The sequence below is a fragment of the Colletotrichum aenigma genome, assembly GCF_013390185.1.
Source record: "Colletotrichum aenigma strain Cg56 chromosome Unknown KSG_Cg56_contig09, whole genome shotgun sequence".
NCBI classification, from domain to species: Eukaryota; Fungi; Ascomycota; class Sordariomycetes; order Glomerellales; family Glomerellaceae; genus Colletotrichum; species Colletotrichum aenigma.
The window spans coordinates 1,415,207-1,427,622 of NW_023500915.1; the positions used below are offsets into that span (position 1 = coordinate 1,415,207).

General features: G+C 55.2%; 1 protein-coding gene across 1 annotated transcript; it reads left to right on the forward strand.

Annotated features, from left to right (window-relative positions):
• Positions 1–10,475: 10,475 nt before the first annotated feature.
• CGCA056_v013072 (uncharacterized protein) lies at positions 10,476–11,044 on the forward strand (the record flags this gene model as incomplete). Its single annotated transcript, XM_037328316.1, has 2 exons — positions 10,476–10,753; positions 10,798–11,044. The coding sequence occupies 2 exons, from the start codon at positions 10,476–10,478 to the stop codon at positions 11,042–11,044; spliced, it is 525 nt and encodes a 174-aa protein (XP_037173164.1).
• Positions 11,045–12,416: the final 1,372 nt, after the last annotated feature.

Genomic DNA, 12,416 nt, shown 5'->3' on the forward strand with positions numbered 1-12,416 from the left:
TCTCCCAGAACCGTAGGAGCAACGCAGCAGTACAATAGTGGACGCGCCTTCCTCACCTCCCACCCTCCAACCTAAGCAATGAAAGCCAGGCAGGTAGCAATCCACACCTCACTCATCAGTTCCATTGTCAAGGCAGGTGCGGATTCGGATTCCTATGTATCCGCATCGTTGGGCAGATACAGTGGCCACGTGCTGCAGTCCGTCTCAGCGTCCCGCGCCCTGTAGGGAAGGAGACAGCGGCGCCCTAGAACATCCATCCGGGCAGTTGTCATCCACCGCCCAGCTCGCGCGAGCCCCTCCTCCTCATCTCTCTCTTCGGTCGCAACAGGCGGGTGCCAAGTATCTCCCGGCAGTAAAACATAGGGTGCGGTACTTCTGTCACCGACGGGCTGGTTAAACTGACTTTGCAGTTGTGGGCTCTCCTGCCTGGTGCCTGTCCCTGTCCTGGCTGTCTGTCCTCGTTCTTTCCTTCCTTCCTTCCTTCCTTCCCCTTCCCTTCCTCTTCCTCTCGTCTGTCCATGTCTGCTGCCTTATGGCCTGGGGTTTCTCGAAATGAAAGATTTAAATCGGGCAAGATGAACCCCAGAGGGAACTTTAGGTAATCCAGATCCATTGCTGGATTCCAGATAGGTACACCCGCCCTTCCCCTTCCTCGTCCCACCCGTTGCTCTTCCCTGTTTCTGTGAGCAAACCTACGGCATGGACCGCCCATTCGCCGACCTTCACCCGCCGTCGCCGCCGTCCACCGTCCATCGTCAATCATCTTCCACCGCCCAAGTCCCCTTCGGCTCGGCCAGCTTCGTTCTGTCACATCACATCAGGTGCCATTCCTCCCCCCCCCCCCCCCTCCTCACTGACACACGCACATCTCCCTCTGTCTGCGCAGTACAGATACCGCTCGCCTTTCAGGGGTGCCGGAAGAACTGGGCAGAAAATCCATCCGAATAACTGCAGAAACATATTGCCAACCCACATCCCAACAACCACCCCCCGTACGTCATATCTCGCCCATGTCTTCAACTCTTCCCTTTCCTAGCCCAATGTGGCTGGCGGCCTTTGACCGAGCTTCTACTTGTGCTCAGACGTCCTGCAAAGAGGCCCAGGTCCACCCCGTCATCTCGTGCAGCCGAGCCTCGTCTGTCAGATTTTCACTCCGACAATCTGGGAGACAGACAGTCGCCGTGTGATAGTTCACATCCAACCCGCTTCCGCTCCGCCTGGCCAAGCAACCAAAAAAACCCTCTTGCGCCGGCCACCCAGTCCGCCCGCCAGTCGCACTGCACATCGCTGTTGCTTACTTGCGGCCTTCGCTATCCACTGGCACCCTATACACCCCCATCTACATCGGGCTTAACCGCCTGTCCGCCTGCATATGTCACAGCCATCACCTTCATCCGGCCTGACTCCATCCGAAGCACACGCACACAATTGGGTGTAGCTACAATCACAACTTTTGTATTCCTACTATGTACACGACTGGCCAGCCGATTCTACGGGTGTGCTCCTCCTTCTCCACGATGCACTAGCCCAGACCGTGAGCGAGAACCAGGTACCCTATCCAACTTCGCCTCATCGCCTTCGATCCTGGGGCCGCACCAGAATCCTGCCCTGGCAATCTGAACAACAGATCGACCCTCCTGAGGATGCGAGACTACTATGCGCCGCCACACCGTCTCCAATCACGACAGCCCATCAGCAATTCGGCCAGGTCATCATCTTTTCTGTGCAACCCGACAGCAAATTGGCTTTTGCTGGCCTGCTCAACCTGTCTTTCCCCGGGGGAAGCCAGATCCGCGCCTGTAATACCCTGAATGGTATCGCACACTTCTCAGCAGGTCGTGTATTCTTGCCTCGCCGGAGCTCCTCACGGAACCAAGAAACCAACCGCGACGCAAACTGAACCACCCGTGGTCGGCCACCTGTCGACCTACCCGAGTCTTCTTCATGTTGCCGACAGTCTTCGCACCACGAACCAATGGCATGCCGCATATGGCATCCGGCCATGCTTCGCCTTCAGGCTCTTCGCCGTCTTCTGTACCAGCATGTCTCGTATCGACCAAAACAAGAGACAACCTCGGGTCCTGCCTACCCCATCCGCCCGCCGCTGGATCATCATGGGACGGTCGCCGCCGTCGGCCAGCTAGCTATCTCACAGGTCTTCCGATGCCCCCGCCATTTCAAATGGGCCCTAGAAACCAACGCTGTCGATACAAATCAGGGGTCCTTCCTCATGAGCATTTAGCGCTTCAACAGGCCCCGTCTCGGTGCATCCGCGATCAACGGGTATGGATTTACGTCCAGTCAACATCGAGGTTGCTCCCCCACCCGCGGCCCCTCTTCCAGTCGATTGGGATGCTGAATCGTATCATGTCTGCCCCCCTCCAATGTGAAGAACCTCGAAGACGGGGTTCTATGTCCTGGTCAGCGTCCGCTGCCGTTGTCCCGCGAAGCCTTCGTCCACTTCTGTCCGGCAAACCCTTGATGGTATCTTACGAGCCATTTTTCCGTGTTTCGGCAGGAGAAATGAACCAGCGGCCTGCATCTTGGACGGATCAAAGGCTGGGCCTGCTAATTACCAACAGATCTCTTACCGGCTCGCGTACATATGGATTAGGCGCGTCGGAGGATGTCTGGTTATCTCGATACGTGCGGCTAACATGTCAATGGTTGGTTCATGCCAGTAGGCGGCACGTTATCAGCTGCCACCGCAAGTTGTCAGAACATCATCGGCACGAATTAGCATGGATCACACAGAATCGCCACTAAAGCACATGTTTCGTCGCGTTGCTTTAACGGGCAGTATCCACCTCATCAGCGAAGATTTTCTCGCTCCATTCCCAACCTCCCAAGAGATCCGTCAACAGTCATCGACCCCTGTGTGTGTAATTTCCTCGCACAGTTTTCGGACAACACTGCCTGCAAGCCTGTCGCGTATCAGTGCCGATCGCTGCCATTCTAGTCTCTACTTCCTGATGTTTCGGCTCCACAAACTCAAATGCACCCAGCAAAGAGTTGCAAGATCTACAGGTCTCATCTCAAGCCTCTCAAGCCTCTGTCTCTATTGCTGAGTAGCGGGCTGGCTGACCTGGAGCTTGGCGTGTCGTTGGGGGCCAATCTGGGCGTTTGGCGACTGAACTTCACCACCAGCATTGGGTCCAAGGTCTGAGCGCTGGTGCCCAACGAACCACGGCATCACGACCCGAATGACGAAGCATTGCAGCTTTTCGTCACTTTTTCTGGTTCATCAGATCCCGAGCTCTCGAAGATCGACCCTCTGGCCACTGCCGTATCTTGATAGGCATCCCGTAAAACCCGGATTGTCTTGGTTGCTCTTCCAGACAGTGAAACATTTAGCGACTGGCGTCGGACACGGCGCTACAACATACCTTACCCTCCATGCCTTCAGGTCTCATTTGTCTCCATCCGAGGTTTGGCAATATTTACGAGGTGGTGATACCTCCCTCCCCTATGATCAGCAACGTCATAGCTCCGGGTCAGATGAACCACCAGTCGCATTTGCCGCCGCCACGCCCAGGCTGACATTTCTTCGAGACACTCCTTCCCTGGCCCAAGAAACGTCGGGACAGGACCACGAAGGTGTCACTGTTGCGCAGCGAGGCATGAATTCATCGTGAGATAAACGCCTTAGAAGCAGCGTTTAATGCGGCAAATTCACCGTAGGTCGTCATCTCGCGGAACGATCTTGTTGCATGCCTGTCAAACTACTTTCTTCCCTGTGTCCGGACAAGGAGCAAACATCGGAGGCACGGCGCCATACCTTATTTTTGACGTGAAGCGTCAATGTCAGGTTTCACTGATCCTGGGAAACCAGGATGTCGTTGTCGCGATGCTGGTTCTTCCATTTTCGCGTCATGTAGGTCGCCTGTGCGCAGCAGAGCGATTGCCGTTTCTAGTGGCGCTTCTACGCCTGAGGCTGAGAGGAATACTGGTGCAAGTATCGTCTCTTTACTGGTGGGTACGGGGTGGCATATGCACGGACAGGTATCCGTCCGCGAGCCTCTGTGACACGGGCGGACGACCTTCTTCTCCTTAGACAGCGGCAGCCTCGACTCGCCGGTTGTGCAATATTTGCAACTCCGAGATGGCTCTTGCCTATCAAAACTTCCAGGCCTGGCTTCTTGTGGACCCTGCTGGCTCCGGGTGCGTAAGGTGTCATTCCGAAGGGTGGGCAGAGGAAGATGGCCACGCGAAAAGGGACATGGATATGCCCCGGTCCGCAGCTGTCTCGAAAACTGCGCAAAACCTAATATCGAAAGGGACTCAAGGACTCATGCTGCTGCGAACTATTCCATCAGCCGTGAGCATTTCTTCCTCCGTAGGAATGAAGTCGGCAGGCCATCCCCCCAGTACTACGTCTATCTGGCATCAGTCAATCGAAAACTGAAAGCAAGAGAGAAATAGCGCATCAGTCTTGATCACCCAGTGGAACGGCCGATCTCGAGGCGGAACGGATGGATTTCAACAGGGTTCTCCTGGTTGACCACTGCACGCAGCATAACAGATGGTGGGCTGGCAGACTCGCCATGGGCCATTGGTAGCCTCCCAGGGGTTCTTGACGACGTGCCTTGGTTCGCGAGGCTCCGTCTTTCCATACGGCAGCTCTTTCATGAAGATTACTGAACACAGCATTTCACCAGGCTGTCCAACACAAACCTTTGATATCATGAACCATCTAAAAACGGATCGAAGCCGATGCACGTTGTTTTTTTGTGCGACTCGGCAGACTGCTACCACATTCTGCGTGGTACTTGACGCTGCCGCTCGTTACACAGTCACACTCGACGGCACATTGGAGGGAGTACTTTCAACGGCCGCTTGCCTCATCAGAGCTCTCTCCTACGCTACACTATGTACGAGCAGGTCTCACAGAATGCGCAAAAGACTAATTATGCTCCGAATCAGCATCCACAGCGGCGACACGGGTCAGGAGCTTGGGCCGTCATCGGTGATTAATTATGAGCACTTCCTTATGCCAGAGCGAAGTCGCGACACAATCACTGGGAGGCCTACCGCGTGGACATATCCTACGAATATGCGAGGCCTTCACCTGGCGTACCTTCAAGCGTGTATGCGAATGTCGGCTGCGACACAGTGGGGGGGTTGTCGGACGGTCGCCTCACATGTAAACTATGAGCTGATTGAGAGCGGAGGCCTAGGTATTCATACGGATACCATTCGTGAACGCAGACGACATGGCCTGGCGGGGTTGTCGTCTGAGCAGCCGGGGTCTTCATGACGAGTCACACAAACATGGCGGCCCTCATGAGAAAAAAACGCGGCATACTGAGTACTTGTAATATGACATGCGTCCAAGCGCATCACCATGTGCAGCTGGCAGGGTCGCTTCTGCCGAAAGATGGAGCGCCAAAACATTGTCAGGGAAGGCAGTCAGATGCCTTGACTAATGACATGATGGCAAATCAATTCTAGGGTTTATTCGACTGGATAGGCATGTACCAAAGATGTCTCGACCTTGAGCAGCGGATCTCGAACAAAAATACAAAGCCCACGAGGGACCAAAGGGGCTGGTGTTATTACATTTCTATCGGCAGTGGCACGCCGAACGACGAGATCTTCACCAGGGGCATGCAATGCGTATCGTATCAGCCAAGCAGTTGACAATGACTCAGCTGAAGAGGTTTTCCAACCCCAATCTCTCTGTTTTCTAGAAGACGGCTACCGCAGAGATCACCGCTCCCAAAGATTGGGACAGTCCGTCCGAGGACAGCAGACCAGGCCTGCTCTCCGGTGTGGGCCGGTGTCCCGCAGTGGGAGGCAGACGGTGAACAGGGTTCACGGTGACGGTGCAGCCGTCGGGGTGGTGGTGGCTCGCATCTGGGAGTTCCATTGCGTTGCAGGGCTGCGATCCCACCCACAGCGAGGTGGAGGGCATCTCAGCATTGGGATTCCAACGGATTGCACCCGCCCCCCCTCGATTTGGGGGGCTCAATCTAAGAAAGTTCGTGATTATGGCTCCGCTACGGGCCCGGACAGCGTGTCCGCGCCGCACTATCCAGCCCTCCCTGCCAGACAAGCCTGCTTTGCGGGAGCGAGACAAGTACCAGTACCAAGAGCTTCTGCAAACTCTGGCGAGGTCCAAACACTGTCATGACAGCCCGGACTGTTGCCTCATTGACGAGAGCGGACGAGGGTCAGAAGCAGAAAAAATATGGTACCCCACTTGCCTCGCTCACGTCGTCCCCTGACCGCGGTTCATCAGCTGGGGACTTTTGCCTCCTCTTTCGAATCATCGTGTCACGGGATGACCGCCAGTTTGGTGAGGTGATCGACCTCGGCAGAGCTGAGCTCGATCTTTGTCAGAAATCCGGTGACGTCTCGGGGCTTCTGCGACTTCTATGGGGCTACCTGTGCAGGCCAAAGACGGAGCGCCCTCCGGTGCGGCGCGGATGTGGCCAGTGGGACACACGCAACTGGCCAAGGTCGGTTAATCACGATACAAATCTGCTTGTCAAAAACTCAAATCCGCCGATTCCAATGGCAAAGGGGATAAAAGCAACCGACTGCACACGCCTCCACCCGCCCTATCTCACCAGATTCGGGTTCAACTGACCGCTCCACGCTCCAGTTCCACTCACTGCTGTCGCGTTAACTCTACTGACCTACCGTCCGTCTCGTATAGATGGGCAAGCAGGGTTTGTGCCGGTAACGGGCGAGCGCTCAGGCGCTCTGTGTGCTTTTTTGAGCGGCACCTCAGCAAGCTTGCGAGTACAGGTGCACGTGCATGACAAGAGTAGCAGTACTTCATCACAGCTAAGTCGCGGTGAAGAGGGATGCTCTCACAAAGTACCCATACAGCCGTCCGCAGCTTCCCGCAGGAGCTTCGCTCGTACCTCGCTTGGTTCCTGTTCAGTCTTACAGCCCTTTCCCTGCAAGGTGGATGCTTCCCGTCGTTTGACAGCTGCGGCGGATGCCAAAATGGCGTTTTCCCGACGTCCCTTGGATCTCGCTTGCATTCCCCCACTTTTCTTCCTCGAAAAGTTGAATGTTGAAACGAGCGCTGGTGGCCTCTCTCTCGATGGAAGTTTCGATTTTCATTCCACTGCTGCTCTGCTATTGACAAGGGTCGCGGGCCATCAAACCGATCACCGTCTGCGCCGACGACACCGGCGGGGAATAACGGACGAAAGGGGGCCGCATCCCTCCACACATTCCACGCGTCGGTCCTCCACCAGCAGGACATCATGATACGCCTTCAATGGGTCCCACGACTGTGTGCTATTTCACACTGGATGCACGTTTCGTCCATTCTCTGAGAGCCACGGATGACACTCATGGGTCTCTTCGTACGGTTGACAAATTCTGCAGCGGATGACACCGCTTGCTATGTCACTCTGTCTGTACGGAGTACTAGCAGCTGAAATGTTCAAAGGAGGACGCTATCCGTACATCGATGGTCAGCATCATGGAAGGCAGCCTCCTCACTGGTTCCCTTATCCGCTTCTGAAGCCTACTGCGCCCGATGCTGCGGCCGTTGGATCGCACGACAGCAGATTCCGGCTTCAATGCCAGAAGGGCAAATGAGGGGGCAAGCCAACCATCAAAAGAGGCGTGTTGCATCAGCTAAGCGGGCCATGTTCTTGCCGCAATCGATACGGCACACCGGCAGCATCAGCAGAATCTACCCAGCTCGCAGGTAGCTGGCAAATCAAAGCGCGCTTCCACGTCCAAACTGCATCTGTGGGTGCCAGGGAAAAGCGCAAGACGAGGAAGAGGCAAGAGAGAAGCAGGCCCAGCGGGCTTGGGCTTGTCGACGCAGCCCCCTGGTCGCCGCCTCTTGATCTTCTTACCGCATCTTCACTTCATCTGCAGGATTCATGCTGCTTGCTTGCTGCCAAGTTACCGCTGCGCCGCTCCTCCTGTAAGCCCACATCCAACCAAGATGAGATCGACAACGCACAGCCAGACAATCCTCCTTGCAACCTACCGTGCGATGCAGTTAGTACACCCCGAATCTAGCAGGCCTATCTGCTTTAGGCAGCCTTGCTCGAGCGACACCTCTCTTTTGGTCTTCAGCCGCGCCAATACTTGGTCTTTCTTGCTTTTTCCGATCCAGTTTGGACCTCGTTCTTCCAGTGAAGGCGGAACAGACTGGCTGGTATCTGGGGATGATGCTACCCGGCCATTATCACGTCGGTATCTTTCGCTCGGCCAAATCCAAGCCACCAACTTGTATACCCAACGTTCGAGGGATCTGGCGCGTTTCCCTCGATCTCATGCACGCCCAGCGAGCGTGCCCTATCAAATCACCGCCCCTGGTCAACGCCGCGCCCCCGGTCGCCTTACATTTATACACTACTCGATTGACTTTCCGCTTGATGGGGGCACACCAATCCATCACCGCTTCCCTCGGGGATACTGCCATTTATGGCGACTATCTCCTTTTAACAAGCAAATCACACGGCTCCATCAAATCCAACTGCCTCCGCTTTATTGGGCCATGTGCCAGATCCGTCCATCGCCATCAGGGCATCATATCTCAACCCGTCCACTGGGTCGTTTCCGCTGTGTCGATATGGGGCTAGAACGGGGGCATACCGTACCGCTCGAGTACCTCTCAAGTCGACTTCCGGTACCCTTCAACTTGCTACGCCGCGGGCTTGATCCCAAATTCGAATTTGGCTGACCCAAGTTTCCAGGCAACTGTGGTAGTGGATGTTAACAGGAGTGTCGCTTTCGTTACTGTTCGAGCCACGACTGCGGTGTCCGTGTGCCAACCTGATTTCGGACCGAGAGCCAACGCGTAGCGTACCATTGCAAACTGGACCCGATGCAAATCGGCTCGGTCTAGCATCGCTGTCAACACTGCTGTTGTCAGATCATATTCGTCTTCATTGTCCTTCGCCAATGCGGCACTCTGGATCCAGATAAAACGACTATACTTGGTTCAACATGCTCGCCGCTGGCCCGGAGTCACATTGCAGTTGACACATGCAGCCACCCACGACGCACTCGAAGCAGCAGCTGTTGAGAGCCATGGTCGACTCCGTTCCCCCAATCTTGCCGATCATTTTTGACCTGTTGATGGACCTACATACGAGAACGAGCATCGAGGCATGGTGTGTCGCTGCGTCTCGCTCTCAGAACTGTATCATTTCGGAGGGCGATGCCCGTCTGCGTCAACGATCTTGAGAAGGTCGTCATCCGCGACAAAGATACAGCCCTAGACTGTCCGAACCCGAGCCGCCATGTGGCAGCACGCTATGGGTCAACGATGCGCTTTACGGGCGAGGCGAAGGCGAGCAGCCGGTGAGGCAAAGACGACCCTACCCTGCCACATATGCATGCCAGAGGCTCGTCAGACTACCCACGTCCACGCAGCTACTTGGATGATTCGCATAACAAATCGCACACCTCGTGTTTCGGTTGGATGTCAACCATAGGGTGGCATCCTAATATCACTCGATCGTTTTCTCACGCCAGTGTGGTGTTTCCACAATGGTCACTTGACGATCTGCCGCGTCTGCAATCGGCGAATGCTCATGCAGCCGTATGGTTACCCTGAGACCCGAAGATCCTTGGTTGGGAGATCTCACACAGTTCACTTGGTCATGTATTGCAATCGACAGTGCCTAAAAGTTATGGTACTGATAGATCATGGCTGGCAAGGGGTTCAACTGAGCACATATCTCCAAAATTGACCGGCTAGGTTTTGTTCGAAACATGCTCTGACACCGCTTGCGATCTCATTGCAGAAAACGGGGCATCGGAAGCACCAGAAACTTGACTGCTCTCATATCGACAAGCCTTTGATCCTGCGCGGGGTGGCGGGACGTGGTCGAATCAGTCGCAAGGGTGCTCGATGTCGCAGTCGAATGCAACATGCGATGGCGGTGCACACCACAGTCAGCGCAGAGCTTACGGCGGCTTTTCCCATCCACTGTACAATATCTTCGATACATCGGTGATCCTCTAGGCGGGTATCTTGTGAGCAGCACATTCGGGTAAAAGCGCTGCTGGGTCCTCGTCAGCATTTTCCTGGGATCTGGCTCCAGTGTGCCAATGATGCTTGGCTCGTGGTGCGATCGTCTGATCTGGAGATCGGTCTGCCACGCCGCCCACACACACGTTATCATCTCGCATCTGTGGCTGTCAAATAACGTGTCCTAGGCGGTGCCACTCGCCCTCCATCCATGGCAAATCGAGAGAAACTAATTGCCAGGGGGCTTCACCGGTGAGAGGGACTGCATCGGCACTAATCTTTGGGCCCCCCTCCAGCCCCGGGCGACCGTTGCCAGAGGCAGGCAGCGGTGGCTCTCATGGAGAGGATATGGCGCGACAGTTGACACCCGTATCTTGGATGTCGGCATATTCAGTCCAATTATCAGCTGGCTCCGGGCGCATCTCCAGCGACCAACGTCTCGACGGTAGTGTCAGAAGTTGCAAAAGAAATTGTCTAGCGCCCGAAAAGGCCAGCAACCCCGCTTCCCGACCATATGGTTAGCACGCTTGGGGCACACCCGGCAAGGAGATTAGAGTCGGCGGCCGGCCAGGAGTCCCTTGCTCGTTCCCAGAAGTCGACGAAGACATCAGGCCAGAAGAAATCGATGGTGGATTGCTTGCCCGTTGAAACAACCCCACGCCACAGGCACACGGGAATCTGGGACAGAAGCGGCGCTATGCCCGGCCGCCGATGCAATGGCATGAGATCGAGGCCAGCGTACGTACGCACGGTCGACCGTTTGGTAGGCGAGGTGCCAACAAGAAACAGCTCGTGAGTCGCTTTACGTGAAAGCCGGCTGTTTTCTCACAGTGCAGTCGCCGCAGGCGGAGACACGGAGTGGGCCACGGGGAACATGCTGACGTGCAATGCTCGGCCGAGGAAGGATGTCAGCGGAGAACTACGAATCCCATGTACCTTCTGCCTTCGATCGATCAGGACGAAAACCTCCCATTCGTGGAATGCGACGTTGCTTTGGCTTGTTTCGACAGCCGGTCAGTGCACAAGACGTTGTCCGATGCATCTTGTATGCTTGGAACAGCACTCACTGATGCTCACTTCTAGCTACCAATGACATCGTAAGCACTGGCGACATTGTGAGCTGGCTTGTATAATCGAGTCGCCGATTGTATTTCGCTTCTGATAGTGGGTGGCCTTGCCTTCCGGCGGCGGGAACAACGCCAAAGCCACCCACAGAGTTGGGCGTTCACTCAAAGGATCGATCGAAAGTTGGGCACTTTTGCTTGTCCTCAGGGACGTCCAACTGGACGTCAGAACGACGCGTCATTTTTCAATTTCATGAATAGGCAGCCCTATTTCTCTCGCCAAATCTGAGTGGTTCAGTGGACGGAAAGACAATTTCCTTCATTTGCTCGAGTCAACCAAGGCAACAAGAAATAATGAGGCACGGCTGCCGCCCCTTCTCTGTCGCATGAAGTTCTGGTATCGTTTCTGGGGTAGTTCGTCACACGTTGCACAATTGCAAAGCGAGCAGCTATTCCCGTCGCATTTGCTTCTTACCAGCCACCGTATCAGATCATGACTGGTGCCTTCCCTGCTCTGTCCCTTGCTCGTTTTCTTATTACGAACCGAACTCCAATACGACGAGGGGCGTTGGGCGCCTCTGTTGCGCCAATCGCAAGGATGGGTCAAGGCTTTCTCACGTCCGCTGCACACGGTTGTTTGTTTGCTCTGAGCTCGCACTTCTTCACACATGGAGTTCAGACGTAATAGAGGCCACCCTCTATCAAGTGCAGGCTCTCCAAGTATCAGCAACATGCTGCAGACTGCGCACGTTCACCGCAGACTCCTGTGTGTTGCTCCGACGTCCGTGTGGGCCGCAGCTTCGGTCTCTGTACCGCGTCGGCCTCGGTGCCCGCGACAGCAGCAGCAACAACGGCTTTGTCTACCGATCACCACCAATCTTTGTCAGGCTCTTGAAAAGAAGCCCATGGAGAAGGATAAGATTTTGAAGATAGGGTTAGCTCCCGCTGTTCAGCCTTACGACGTTAGGCCCGTCGGCAACACTAAACGAGCTTGCTTGGCCGCCCGTTTGCTTGCTTTTTCTGCTGCTTGGCCGTCAAGATCGGCAGAGACGCGCCATCGTATGATCACGGGAAGCTGGCCACTCATTGGAGGTTTTACGGCGCTGTTTGCTGTTTGCTACATTGCTGCTGAGTCTTGAACCATCTCACCGGGCCCCAAATCGAATGTTTGCTTGTCAAAAGGGATCTGGTGGAGGCTGTTATCAACACCGATATCTGAGCTCAAGCCGACTGAACTAATGCCTTCAAGATCACGCCCCTCGACGACCTTCCGATTCGTGGCTTCCCAGTCGCCACCGGGGAGAGTTCGTTGCCTGCCGAACACTATTGTTTTATATCGACGCCAGGACATGAAGCAAGGGCTGCGCAAGAATTGTACAGGGTTGACTTCC